Below are 12,667 nucleotides of genomic sequence, written 5' to 3' on the forward strand. Positions count from 1 at the left end.
CTGCCGGCCCGCCTGCAGGACCTGCTGGTATTTTTTGTCCTGTTACTTGAGCTCCTTGCGCAACGCCTGCTCCTTTCTGCCCTTACCGTCCCTCGCCTTGAAGATGGTCTGTAACTCGGTTTCGCGGACAGTCCGTCCCTGCAGCTTCTGGGACTCCTACTCAAAGGCCTCCTCGGCGCGGTGCAGCTCAAGCGCCCGCAGATACTCCAACACGTACTCTTTGAACTCGGGGTCCATGGCAATCAAAAATATGAATCCTTCGTTACAAAATCGCGGGGCAGTAATTAGATATGGAAGTACTGGGGTATGTAGAGCGCTGGGTATCGTCTAATTCAAAGATCCTGGCTCTCTCTGCTGCTGTGGCCTCGCTTTTGTATTTCTCGGCCAGAGCCCTAAAGTCCTAACGCCCCAAGACTGACCGGCCCTAGCACCCGGCCCCTACTGGCGTGTCAGCAGACGACGAGCAGCCCAAGAAAGCCCTCAAAAATCCATCACAGACCAAGGCGCAGGACTCCAGCAGGTGCTATTACCCCACCGATCACAATAAATGTTCACGACAAGAAAGCGAATCGGAGTCAGAGGAAGAATGTCCATACTTGCCGGAGTTCAAACGGAAGGCCAACCTTCAGAGGGGCTACCTCTCGGACGCATTGTTCCAGCGCGGAGGGTGCGCGCAGGGCAACTTCCAGAGGGTGGCCGAGTTGTAGCGGAAGAACGGGGATGACTTTTTCTACACCGTGCTGGGGTGCTACGCCGGCAAGGAGGACGAGGACTGATGAAGAATACTGATCAATCTCAGATTTGGCTGTTACCGGGTAGCTGGTCCGGCCAGAATCCCTTGTCGCACTCGCTGTCTAGTTACACGAGTTTTGATTCTGTTCCGAACACTGATTTGAACACGTCGTTCTGCTCGCCCTGCTCTTGCTAGGGTTCGGGCTCTGGCTTGCTTTCGTCCTGGGTGTTGGCCTTTATGAACTCGTAGAAATCAGTAGACTCCTCCTGCTGGCTCTAGCCCTGCGCCCAGGCGATCGAGCTGATCTGACTCTCATCGATTGACTGTTCCGGCGGGGTCTCCTTTTTGACCTAGAAAAAGGCGTCCCAGTCAATTTCTTATTTTTTCTCCTTGACTTTTGACGGCTGTAGTTACATATCGAATGGGTCTAGGATTGCTGATTAAGCCCGCTTCTTTTTGGCCCTAGGCTTAGCTTTGGCTTAGCTTGCCTTGCTCTCCTCTTTGACATTCTTCTCTTATTTCTTCTTGGGATCAATCTTCTTCTCCTCTTTCTTGCTTGTTTCCTTAGGCTGGGTCTTGCTCTGGTCTAGAGTGCTTTTTCGGGACTTTATTTGCCTAGTGTCAAACAAATCTTCGAGTTTTAGTCTGTTTACTATTGATTTTTTGTCGGCATACCCCGCCACGGAGGGCATCATGACTCCAGCCAGGCAGGCCTTGTAACCGACCATCCCTTCCATCACCGCAGGAACCTGCACCTTGTTTCGCAGGTCACCAGATACCACCCGAATCGTGGTTTGCGGGAAGGCCTTCAGGTACTACCGAGGGACAGTCTTGGCCTTCTCCAACTTTTCGATGGCCTCGTTGTAGCCGTACATGGCCTGCTCGACCTTCGCTTCCAGAGGAAGGATCAACAAAGAAGGGTTGAGTTCTGCAACAGCCATCCGAAAGGCACAGAAGAAGTTGAGGGCCAGGCAAAGACAGTTATAGGAGTCGGCCAGTAGCTCAAGGTTTAGCCGGAGCAGGATCACGTCTTTGAGCCAGGCGTCGGATCGCACTCTGCACTATTTCTACAGCCTGACACAGAACATTAGGTTGCTGAGCATCTCACCTCCGATCAGAGGCCGGCTTGGGCACTGGCTCATCAGCGGACTGGGTGTCCAGGCCCTGTCGAAGAACTCGCTGTAGCGGGCTGAAAGCGCCATCCTGAAACGAAGCAGCATGGCAAGCTTGCTTATACTGAGGGTCTGGACAGTCTTCATTTTTTGAGAATTCTGGACACCCTCCTCGATGAAACTGAGCAGCTCGAGGACCATGCAGACCTCAAGTGCGCAGGGCCCTTCTCTGTACAGCCGAAAGAGCAGCAGAATTGCGAGCAGACACTGGCAGGCGTTCATCTCACTTTCAACCAGGACCTGCTTGATGCTATCCTTGATCTTAGCCGCCTTGTACTCCTTGGCCCTGAACTTCGTTATCAACTCCTTGTAGTCTTCGTCGCCTTCAAATCCTCGCTTTTTCATAAATCCGTACACCCAGCCTTCTGTCTCGGTGGTAATCTTGGCCCAGAGGGCGGCCAGAGAGAACTGTTCTTCGCTGACCTGCAGAAACGAGGAGTTGAACTTGCCGAGGTCCTTCACCATCGCCTTACAGAGCTTCTTTTATCTCTAGAAGCTGATCACTGCCATCTCGCTCTCGTGGGCGCACAGCAGCTGCAGCAACTCCTTGGCAGAAGGGCGGGCAGCAGGGTCAACCGAGAACAGTCGATCGACCAGGAGCAGCAATTGTGCAGAGTACTCGTGCTTTTCGGGACGGAATAATGCTTGTTGACTTAGAAAGTTTAGTCTCGAAGGGTGGTCTTCGGAACATACAGAGGTAAAGTGCAACTCCAATCGCAAAGAGGTCAATCTTCTCGCAGATGGGGTATCCGTCGTGTAGCTCGACCAGTTCAGGAGCCTGTAGAAGGGGGTGGTAGTGGACTCGAACTCCCACTCGATGATGTCAATGTTGGCCCGAGTGACCACGATGGTCTTTCGCTCCATGGCAGAGCCGAAGTCACAGAGCCGGACTTGCCGCCTGTCAAGGAGAACATTCTCAATCTTGATGTCGCGGTGGATGAAGCCCTGCTCGTGGATGTAGGCGACTGCCTCGGTGAGCTGGATGGCCAGTCGTACTAGTTCAGGCTATGGAATCGGCCTTTGTATCATCAGGTCGGAAAGGTTCTGCTCGCAGTGCCCTAAAAACAGCAGTCCATAGTTTTCTGTTTCGAAGGAGTCTTTGAGCGCGATGATATGCTTGTGGCGGAGCCTGCTCAGCAATCGCTTTTCGTTGAGATAGAACTAGCGGGCTTCTTGCGACATCTTGAAAACAGCCTTGCAGACGGTCGCGGGGTCACTGGTCGCGTAGATTTTCGAGTAGGCGCCCTGCGCGAAGCAGGCAGCCAGCCGGATGGTATTACCCTCCCGGGTAAAGGACTTGCCCTAAAGCTCCATCTAAATATATGGATACAAGCGATGAGCATGAAAGTCAGAGCGCCGGGGGGCTGGTACCTGCACAGATGCCCGAGCGGTCTAAGGGGTCGCACTCAAGATGCGATGTAGCAATACGCGTGGGTTCAAATCCCACTCTGTGCATTTTTTATGGGCGGTTAAGCTATCTGCTGCCAGGAGGAGACCTCTTTCCGTGACGAAATTGTGTTCTATGAAAGAGCCGGTTAGAAGTTCTATAAGCAGGTCCAGTAGCAGGAGGCCGACTTCTTCGCCTGGGTCTGGAACAAGCCCGACGGCCACCCCGAGCGCAAATATTTCCAGCATCTGCCCCTCGCCGATCATGAGGTGCGCGTCAGGATCAAGTGCTCAACCCTAACCTACCAGGACCTGGCGATCGCCCGAGGCGAATAGTTCAAAGTCAACTACCCAGTGGTCCCCGGGAGTGAGGCCTACGGATACGTGATCGAAAAGGGGAAGGAAGTGGCATCACTGAAAGTGAACGACCTGGTGGGGATCGGCTTCTTCCGCAACTTTTGTGGTGACTGTGAGTACTGCCTTGAGGGGAGCGAGCAATACTGTGAGTCAGTCCCCGCTTGGACTTTCTTACTGCGTACCCGAAATTTGGCACGTTGTCCTCTGTGGTGCAGGTCAGTGCGAAGGCGTGCTTCCTGCTACCCAAGCACAGCATGCCTGTGGCCTACCTCCCCTTTCTGTCAAGCGGACTGTCGATATACTCTGCGCTGCAGCTGCATCTGAAAAGTGAGGAGCGGGAGGTCAGTGAAATCCGGATGGCAGTGGTCGGGCTCGGTGGGCTGGGGCAGATCGCCTTACAGCTTGCCAAGGCCATGGACATCGACGCGACTGGTTTTACAAGATCGTCCAGGAAAAAGGCGATCATAAAAAGCATGGGGTTTCGGCTGGGTGAGAAAATAGCTGAATGCAATGCCCAGTACAACCTGGTCATGATCTGTTCCAGGAAACTCGACCAGGAACTACTTGAACTGTGTCTGGGGATGGTCGAGCCGGAAGGCCATTTGGTGGTGGCTAGCAGCAGCACTGGCAGTTTACCGATCAGCTACGAGCCACTGATCGACAGGCGGATAGCAATCTCCTGTCCTCGATCAGGATCACGCAAACACCTCCAGGAACTGCTGGAGTTGGTGGATCGCAGGCAAATCGGGATTTAGACTGAGCAGTTTTCAGCTCAGAGGTTGAAACCAGCCATTGACAGGATAAAGGACAACCCTTTTGAGCGGTTGGTGGTGAAGTTCGAGGAGGATGGTCTAGGCGCGCCCGTGCCTGACCTGGACGTGCCAGAGGAGAAGCAGGAGGCCCACCGCGACATCGTTGAAATCATCGAGGCCCTCAAAGAAAGGGAGGTCAGCGAGACTTCAGAGAGGCGAGGAAAGACAAAAAGAAAAAGAAAGGCACAGGCTCACAAAACCCTTCAAGGAGGGGCCACAGCCCGCGCATGGAGGGTAAGGTCAGCTTCAAGGAAGAGTGAGGCTCAGACTTTATGCTCGAGGAGGCGGTTGATGCTGTGCCGCTGTTTTTGGAGGGCTTCTTTCTGCTCCTGCACTTTGCGCTCCAGCTCGCCGAGCTTGCCGACGGACCGAGGCTCGCCGGCTTTGCGCAAATCCTTCAGCTTTTCATGGCTGCGGACGGAGTTCTTGAGGAGGATGTCGGCCTTGCGGATTTCCTTGTAGTAAGCCTCGTTCTCTGTGCGGAGGAGGTTGCACTCCTCGATGAGCTTCTGGTTCTGCTTGATGACTATGTTGATGTTGTCCTCGCGGATCTCCTTGATCTTCCGCGAGGTGCTCTTCATGAGGTGCAGCTTCTTGTTCATCCAGTTGTTGTGCTTCAGCAGCTCTTCGTTCAGGTCCGAGCTCTTTTCGTGCTTGAGCTTGATGGCGTGCTGCAGGTCCCGCACGCTGACCTGCCGGGCGGGGGTGTCCTTCTGCGGGCGCCGCAGGTCGTCGAGCAGCTCGTTGACCCGCCTCGCCACGCGGATGTCGCTGCCATCTCGGAGTGCCTCTTCGATCTTCTTGCGGAGGGCGGAGAGACTGTTCATGTTGTGGAAGATGGTGAGTTCGCACTGCCGAGCCTCGTTCTCGAGCACGCCGATCTGGTTCTTCATGCTCTTGATGCGCCGCTCCTTGGCCTCGTTCTCCGCGCTCTCCTTGACCAGTTCCCCGAACATCTTGCCGAGGTTTTCCTCCTTGGCACGGATCTTCTCGATCAGCTGTTCCTTCTGCTATTGCAGCTCCCGGATTTCTGGTCCAGCAGGTAGCGGAAGTTCTCGAGAGTGACCTTGTACTCCTTGGCGGACCGCCAGGCCTCCTCCTTGAGGTCGATGACCTGCAGGCGCTCCAGGAGCTGGTGCTGCATCTTCAGGATTTCCTGGTCGTTGTGCAGGTTTTCCTCCCGGATCTCGATGTACTTCTCAAAGACGCTCTGGAACTCGACCTGGGCCTGCTCGTCCGGATCTTGAACTCTTTGAACTCGTCCTTGAGCTGCTCGTTGCGGGTATGCAGGGTCTTGTTGCTCTCCTTGATCGAGGCGATTTTCTCTCGGAGGTCGTTCATCTACATGTCCAGTTCCTGCTCGTGCTCGTGCTCGTCTGCCTCCAGCTGAGCGACGAACTGCTTGCCGGCCTGCTCCGCCTGCCCGACCAGTCCGTTGTACTCTCGCTGGATGGCCTGGCTGCGGGCCACGTACTCCCGCCGCATGCGGTAGATGCTCTCCCGGTATTCCTGCAGCATGCTTTCAAGCGTCTGCTCGTGTCGCGCCTTCTCCTGGTCGATTTCCGCCCTAAGCTGCGCGTTGCGCTGCTCCTCGTAGAGGATTCGCTCTTCGTGGCGCTCGAGCAGCTCGGCCTTGCGCTGCTTGAAATCTTCGAGCTCCTCTAGGTACTGCCGCTCGAGCTAGCGGTAGTCCTGCTCGTCGCGGGCTATATACTCGTCCTTGAGCCGCTGCTCGTGGGAGATGGTGGCCTCGAATTCCCTCTTTTTCTTCTCGTAGTTCTCCTCGAACTCGCGCTCCCGCTTTTCCCGCTCGGCCTTGGCGTTCTGCTCGGCTCGCAGGATCTCCATCTCGTTGCGGCGGATCTTATCGTTCTTCTAGGCCACGTCCTTCGAGTTCATCAGGAAGAACTTGTTGGTGATCTGCAGCATGGTCTTGCGGTCCTCCTGTTGCTTGTTGGCCGCACTGCTGTCACGCATCCTGCTGTCCTACAGCCGCACTGCCAGCAGGAACAAGGTCCCGTCCTCCGCCCCCACGATCAGTCGCCGCCGGTTGTCCGTCAGGCACAGGGCGCTTACCTCCTGGTTGTGCGCGTGCAGCTCGAAGTGATCAGGCAGGGTGTAGGTCAGCTGCTGTCGTTCGGCGTTGAAGACCGCGTAAGGACAGACAGCTTCGTCGAGTGGCCAGGGGTAGCATCGGACCGACCCCTCTCGAGTGCCGACCAGCAGGGTGGCCGCCTCTTTGTAGAGCAACAGGCAGCTGGGCCCCAGTGGCCCACCTCGAACTCGCAGAACAGGTCCTTCATTCCGTTCTTGTAAACTGCCAGGACCTCCGACTGCAGCCAACGAAAAGGTCGCCGTGCTCGGGGTAGGCTTGCTGGTCGTACTCGAGGCAGTCGTAGGCCAAGGCAGTCTTGTGCGCGTACTCCTGCTTGACCGCGTCCTCAGCAAGCACCCAGTGGAACACGAAGCACTCGCCAGGGTGCTCAACCTCGCCATCGCTGCGCTTGTCGAAGTAGGAGTCCTCCTGGAAGAGCACGACGACCGAAGAGTCGTCCTCAGCAATGAGGAAGTCTTTGATGTGCCCCTTGATGTCCTCGACCGTGAAGATGTGGATGACGCGGTAGTAGATCGAGTCGTAGACCTTCATGGTCATGCCCTCGTTGGTGACCAGGAAGTGCCCTCCGTGCGAGTACTTGATGCCGAGGAAGCGGTTCTCCTTTACGTTGATGATCGGCATTAGCGAGTGCTCGAGGATCGCGAACACTTTGAACTCTTTGTCGAAGGAGACCGCCAGCAGCAGCCCGAACGGGTGGATCGCCACGCAGTTGCAGGCTCGCTCGCCTCGCAGGCGTAGCTCTGGATGCAGGCCTTGTCCAGGGTGTCGATCTCCTCGTAGTTCCACATCTTGACCGTCAGGTCCTTTGAACAGGTAGCGAACAGCGACTTCATGAGTGCGCAGGAGATGTTCTTGATCCGCTTGGAGTGGTAGCCAGGTGAAGCGGCCGGACTGGCCCCGAAGAAGGGCAGCAAAGCGTGCTCGTCCGCGTCGATCTGGTAGGTGTTCAGCACCGAGTAGAGGAACTCGCCCTTCTCGTTCTGCGAGACGATCGAGAGGTAGCTCTCGTTGCAGGAGGCGGAGAGGGCCAGCACAATGCTGCGCTCCTCGGCGCTGAAGCACAGCCCGCTGACCACCCGCATCGTGCGGGGCTCGATCTCGTAGAACACGATCATGCCGTGGCTGCCACCCAGGATGAACCCGGGCTTGCCCTCGCTGTGCTTCATGGCCTCGGTCTGCCTGCAGAAGCACGTGTAGTAGTAGTGCTACAGGGACTCTTTGGGGATCGCGTGCTGGTGGCCCTTCGAACTGTCCTTGATCATGCTCTCGAACAGCTTCTCCATGCCGATGCCCTCGTCGCCCTGCTCGTTGTTGCGCCGCTGCTTGCTCAGCAGCTTGTACTTCACCTCATCCATCTTCAGCACGACGACGTTCCGGATTTCTTCCTTTTCGAGTAGATACACCCTCGGCTCCACTCGGTCCGGCAGCCTCTCTTCGGCCAGCACCGCCAGGATCGGAGACTTGTCGTTGATCCACTGGTGTGACACTACCGTCAGGTTCTTCAGCTACTTCGAGGCGATCAGCAGCCGCTCGTCCCGCAGCGTCTTTTCCTGCAGGTTGATGGTCCAGAGGCGCACCTGCTTTTCACCCAGAAGTAGCACCTCCCTGTTTCGGAGAGGGTGGACTGACAGCTCGCTGACCTGATACTTCAGCACTGCGCTGGCACTCACCCGCTCCCGGTCCAGCTTGAACACCAGCACCATCGAGTTACCGGCCACCGAGAGCAGGGCAATCAAGGTCTCCCTTCGGGCGTCAATGTCCAGTTGCTCCACACGCCCCTTTTCGCCCGTGTTGAGCGTCCTGAACTCAGGGGTGTCCAGCACACTGACCATGATGATCTGGGAGTTGCGGTCAGGGTGTGTCGAGGTATCCCCACCAACAGCAAAGGGTAGCGATCTTCGCGGTGCTCGGCCATGCGGCCAGCCAGCACCGTGATGTTGCGGAAACGGCCTTCCTTCTGGATGACCTGCTCAGTCTTCTTGGACAGGTCCTTGAGGATGATGGAGCGACTGACCACGAAAGCAAACAGATTCTCGCCGAAGATGAGCAGTTGTCCTCTGAGGCCCTTGGTGATGCCCAGCACGGTGTCGTAGGCCAGCGGGGGCCTGCCTTTGCCGCCGAAGGGCGAGGGGCTGACCGCCCTAGTGTTGTGCTGCTACACACGGGTCTGCAGCTCGTCCCTGCGATGCGGCTGTTCCATTATTGATACGGTCACAACCCCCGGACTTTCCTGGCGGTCAGCTCCAGCGCACTGAAGGAGTCCAGCACTCCTTCCAGCTCCTTCTTGCTGAGTGATTTCAGCCGGGTTCGCTCTAGCTCCAGCTCCAGCTCGTTCTCCCGCAGGCAGGTCAGCTTCTTCTGGTAGTCCTGGTTGCGGCCTCGCAGGGACTGCGTCTACCGGCCTAGTCTGCTGATCTCGTCCAGCAGCTCATTCTTCTCCTGCCGTCCGCGCCGGACCACCTGCTCCAGCCGTCTGGCCTCGAGTGCGGAGGCTGCACGGTCCGCCTCCAGCTGGTCTTGCTTTCGCCTAGCCTGCTCCAGCCTCTCCCGGGCCTCCTCCTTCTCACTGGACAGCGTACAAACTTTGTCATGGTACTTCACCAGCTGGTCATCCTGCGCCTGCAGGGACTGCTCCAGCCCAGCGATGCGCTTGTTAAGTAACAGGATGTCGTTTTCATAGCCCTCCTTCTCACTGAAGTGAGAGTTCTGCATAGCGGACCATTCCTAGCGCATGGACTCGGTCTTACTGCGGAGTGCCTTGACCTCCTTTGCAAGGGATTCCTTTTACTCCTAGCTGTGGACAAGCTGCCCCTCCAACTCCTCGACGCGGTCGATCAATTCTGCTTTGGCAGCCGCCTCACTGTCCATCTCTTCACGGAACAGTCTCAGCTTCTGCTGCAGCAGCTATCCTCTCTTCCGGGCGGTTGAGTCGGCCTTCGCCATCCTGTGCTTGAGGCTGTCGTTCTCAGCCTGTGCCTGCTTTAGCATGATCCGCAGGGACTCGAGCTAGGCTTTGAAGGAAAGCTGGTGCTACCGGGAGGAGGACAATAGCACGTCAACTCTTTCCGCATGGGCCTGCTCCATCTCCTCGAGAGTCTTTTCGTGGCTCATTTCCATAGCCCTGAGCTTGCCAGCCATATCCTAGCGTTCAACTGCCAGGTCCTTGCAAAGCACTTTAAACCCCTCGAGCCCTTGCACCTTGTCCTTAAGACGATCGACTTCGGCCTAGCTGGCCTGGAGCTGCTCCCGAGTCTCGCAGAGTCGGTCGGACAGCTCCTCGAAGCGGGCGCGGTACTCCCGCAGCATCTCGTACTGCCTTTTGTCCTCCTGCAGGCTTTCCATGATCTCCGAGGATGGTTTTTTGCAGTAGGACATGGTATCTTTGATATATTTTATTTGTCAGCTTGACTATTTCAGTCGGCAGTCACCAGCCAGCACAGCTTCTGGAACGACTCGTCCCAGGCCACCCAGCTGCCTGTCCGCCCCTCCAGCAACTCCCCTCCCACCCCACCGAAAACCCCTCCTTCCTCAGCTTCACTTCAAACCTCATCCCTCTGCACGCCAACTCCAAAAGGGTCACCCCTTCTCGCACATCCTCCACCGAGAAGCATCGGACTGCCTCATCGCCCCTGTCGAGGAGCATCACCAGAATGAAGCGACTGCCGGCCCGTTGGAGCATGGGCAGGGCGCTGTGCTGGCTGTGAGGAATGAAGAAGGACTGTGCGCGAGGGTATATGTTTTGGGTCGGCTCCAAAAGCTAGAGGTTGGCGATGAGGATGGCCCGGTCCTGCTCGGGAATCCGCTCGTTGCGCAGGAACTGGCGGGTGGATTTCATGGTGCGTAACTTTTTTCTGCTTTAAGGAGACACTCCTACTAAATCGCACAGGGCGATGAAGGCCCACCTGCTCAGCAACACGTTGCTGCATCCATAGAGGGCGTCGATCGCGTCCACCCCCAGGTTGGTAGCTAGATATTCAACCGTCAGCTTATAGAGCCTGCACTAGCCCTGCGCAGCCCTCCCAGCCCACAGCATTTCGACCAGAAACTTCATGCTCCTCGCGATATCCGAGATCAACGAGTTGTTCGGAAAATCCTTCTGGAAGCCGGTCTGCTTATAGATGTTCATACTCTTCTTGTAGAAGCCTAGCTATTTGGCGTAGTAGACAGTCAGCTCGCTCTTTTAGCGGTGGGGAAGTCCGAGATGCAGGGGCCAAGACAGAACTCGGACATGAGTGAGGTTATGGTCTTTTTGTATTTGGCCTTGGCCTCTCTGCACAAGAAGGACAGTTTGAAGACTGTCTTGACGGGGTTGTCGGGCATGAACTTCACGATTTCAGCCACCACGTAGTAGCTCAGTCTCAGAAAGGCAGGCTTCTTCTCTTCTATCTATAATTTCTCGGCACTCTACCGCTCATACTTCAGACGCTGAGCCTCGACGGTCTTGTTATACTTGGCGAAACCTTCTTCCAGACAGGTCTGGCTGTTCTCGTAGTGGTCATACTTCTCTTCGAAGCGAGTGAGAGCACTGCAGGTTTCCCTCAGCCAGGCAGGCTTGAATTCCTGTTTCTGCTGCATCATGGCCTTGAACTCAGGGCTGAAATCCTCATCGTCATCTTGCTACTCGCAATCACCTTCAGGCTCCGTGAGATCTAAGGCGCTCATGTAAATTAGGTCATTCGGGATAAATCGGTTCGAGGCCGGACTGGAAATGCCTGAGTCTCAGCTACTTGCCTCTGGACACTCGCACTGAGGGGATGCACTCGCTATTGCGGTGAAGGGCTGACACTGCGGCAGTGATGTAATCCATGTGCTCCTTGCCGTACATGTTGCGAGGAATCGCCAACCTGACCAGATTGAGAATCCCTTTCCTGCCCTCTTCGTCCTTCTGGTCCCACTCAAATGCGAAAGGACCAAGTTCACAGCACCTGATGCCGAACTGCCGGATCAGTTCAATAGTCAGCCCAACCCCCTTGAAGCTTAGCAATGGCTGCGGCTCTTTGAAGAACCGGTCCATGTCGATGTAGACCGCGTGCCCACCCGGCGGGAGGATCACTGGCACGCCCGCTGCATGCAGGGAAAGAGCGAGGTCGCGGGTCTGTCCCAGCCGCCCTGCCAAGTATTCTTCCTCAGTGGCTTCGTAAAGTCCGATCGCCAGGGCCAGTATATCCCGGCCTGACAAGCCGCCATAGGAGTCGTTGCCGAACGTCAGAATCTGCTTTTCCTTAAGGACCACCCCGATGTCCTGTTTGATACTGTACTTGCGGTGGAACACCCCTCGGTCACGGAAAAACAGACCCCCGCCGATGTTCGAATGCCCGTCTTTCTTGAAGCTGATCGTGAATCCGTCTGCCGAAGCGAACATCTCCTTCACGATCTGGAGACGCTCTTGTCTTTGCACCCGGGCTCAAACTGCTTAATGAAATAAGCGTTTTAGGCGAACCTGCAGGCATCAAAGAACAGCGGCAGGTCGTAACGGTCCGCAATGCTTTTGATTTCCCGGATGTTGGCGAGAGACACCGGCTGCCCTGCCGCCGTGTTATTAGTGATAGTCAAGATGATCATCGGCACATTTTCGACTCCCTTCGATTCGATAAATTTTATTAATTAGGCGGGGTCCATGTTCCCTTTGAATGGATTTGTGGTTCTCACCAGGCTGGCGTCAAAGGGAGCCAAAAGGTCAGGGTGCATGATATTGACCGGCACTATCCGCTGGCAGCGATGTTGGCGCCGGTTGTGTCGAAATGGCCGTTGTTCGGGATATAAAATTTATTGCCTGGATGGGTTTAGGAAAGCAGCCTTGACAAAGTGCTAAACAGTATATACTCCGCGCACCTGCCCTGCGGCAGAATGAATGCGTTGGGCCGGCAGAGTTGGTGAATTCCTCCATTTACGAAACCACCCTCATGTTGTTCCAAGAAAATGGGTGTCATTTGGTCGACGGTTTTGTTGACCCCTGTGAACATGTCCACCGTGTGCTTTCGGGCCTCGCCTCTCTCGAAAATGTCTCGTACTGCCTCCAGCAGGCAATAATAGCCTGAATTCCGACCATAACTTTCATCCCCAAGGAACAGAGAGGCTGCTGCCGGGCCGT

At 55.9% G+C, this 12,667-nt stretch overlaps 1 protein-coding gene and 1 non-coding gene across 2 annotated transcripts; one reads left to right on the plus strand and one right to left on the minus strand.

Annotated features, from left to right (window-relative positions):
• Nucleotides 1-3,278: 3,278 nt before the first annotated feature.
• On the plus strand, nucleotides 3,279-3,360 carry trnal-caa (transfer RNA leucine (anticodon CAA)). The gene has a single exon. It is a non-coding gene; the product is annotated as a tRNA-Leu (tRNA).
• Nucleotides 3,361-11,248: 7,888 nt separating this feature from the next.
• LOC127594767 (tryptophanase-like) lies at nucleotides 11,249-12,650 on the minus strand (the record flags this gene model as incomplete). Its single annotated transcript, XM_052056531.1, is given in 3 exon segments — nucleotides 11,249-11,955; nucleotides 11,958-12,281; nucleotides 12,284-12,650. Coding segments are annotated over 3 exon segments (1,398 nt in total), but the record flags the coding sequence as incomplete, so codon positions are not given.
• Between the last annotated feature and the right edge of the window lie 17 nt (nucleotides 12,651-12,667).

The sequence above is a fragment of the Hippocampus zosterae genome, unplaced genomic scaffold, assembly GCF_025434085.1.
Source record: "Hippocampus zosterae strain Florida unplaced genomic scaffold, ASM2543408v3 HiC_scaffold_246, whole genome shotgun sequence".
Lineage (NCBI taxonomy): Eukaryota > Metazoa > Chordata > Actinopteri > Syngnathiformes > Syngnathidae > Hippocampus > Hippocampus zosterae.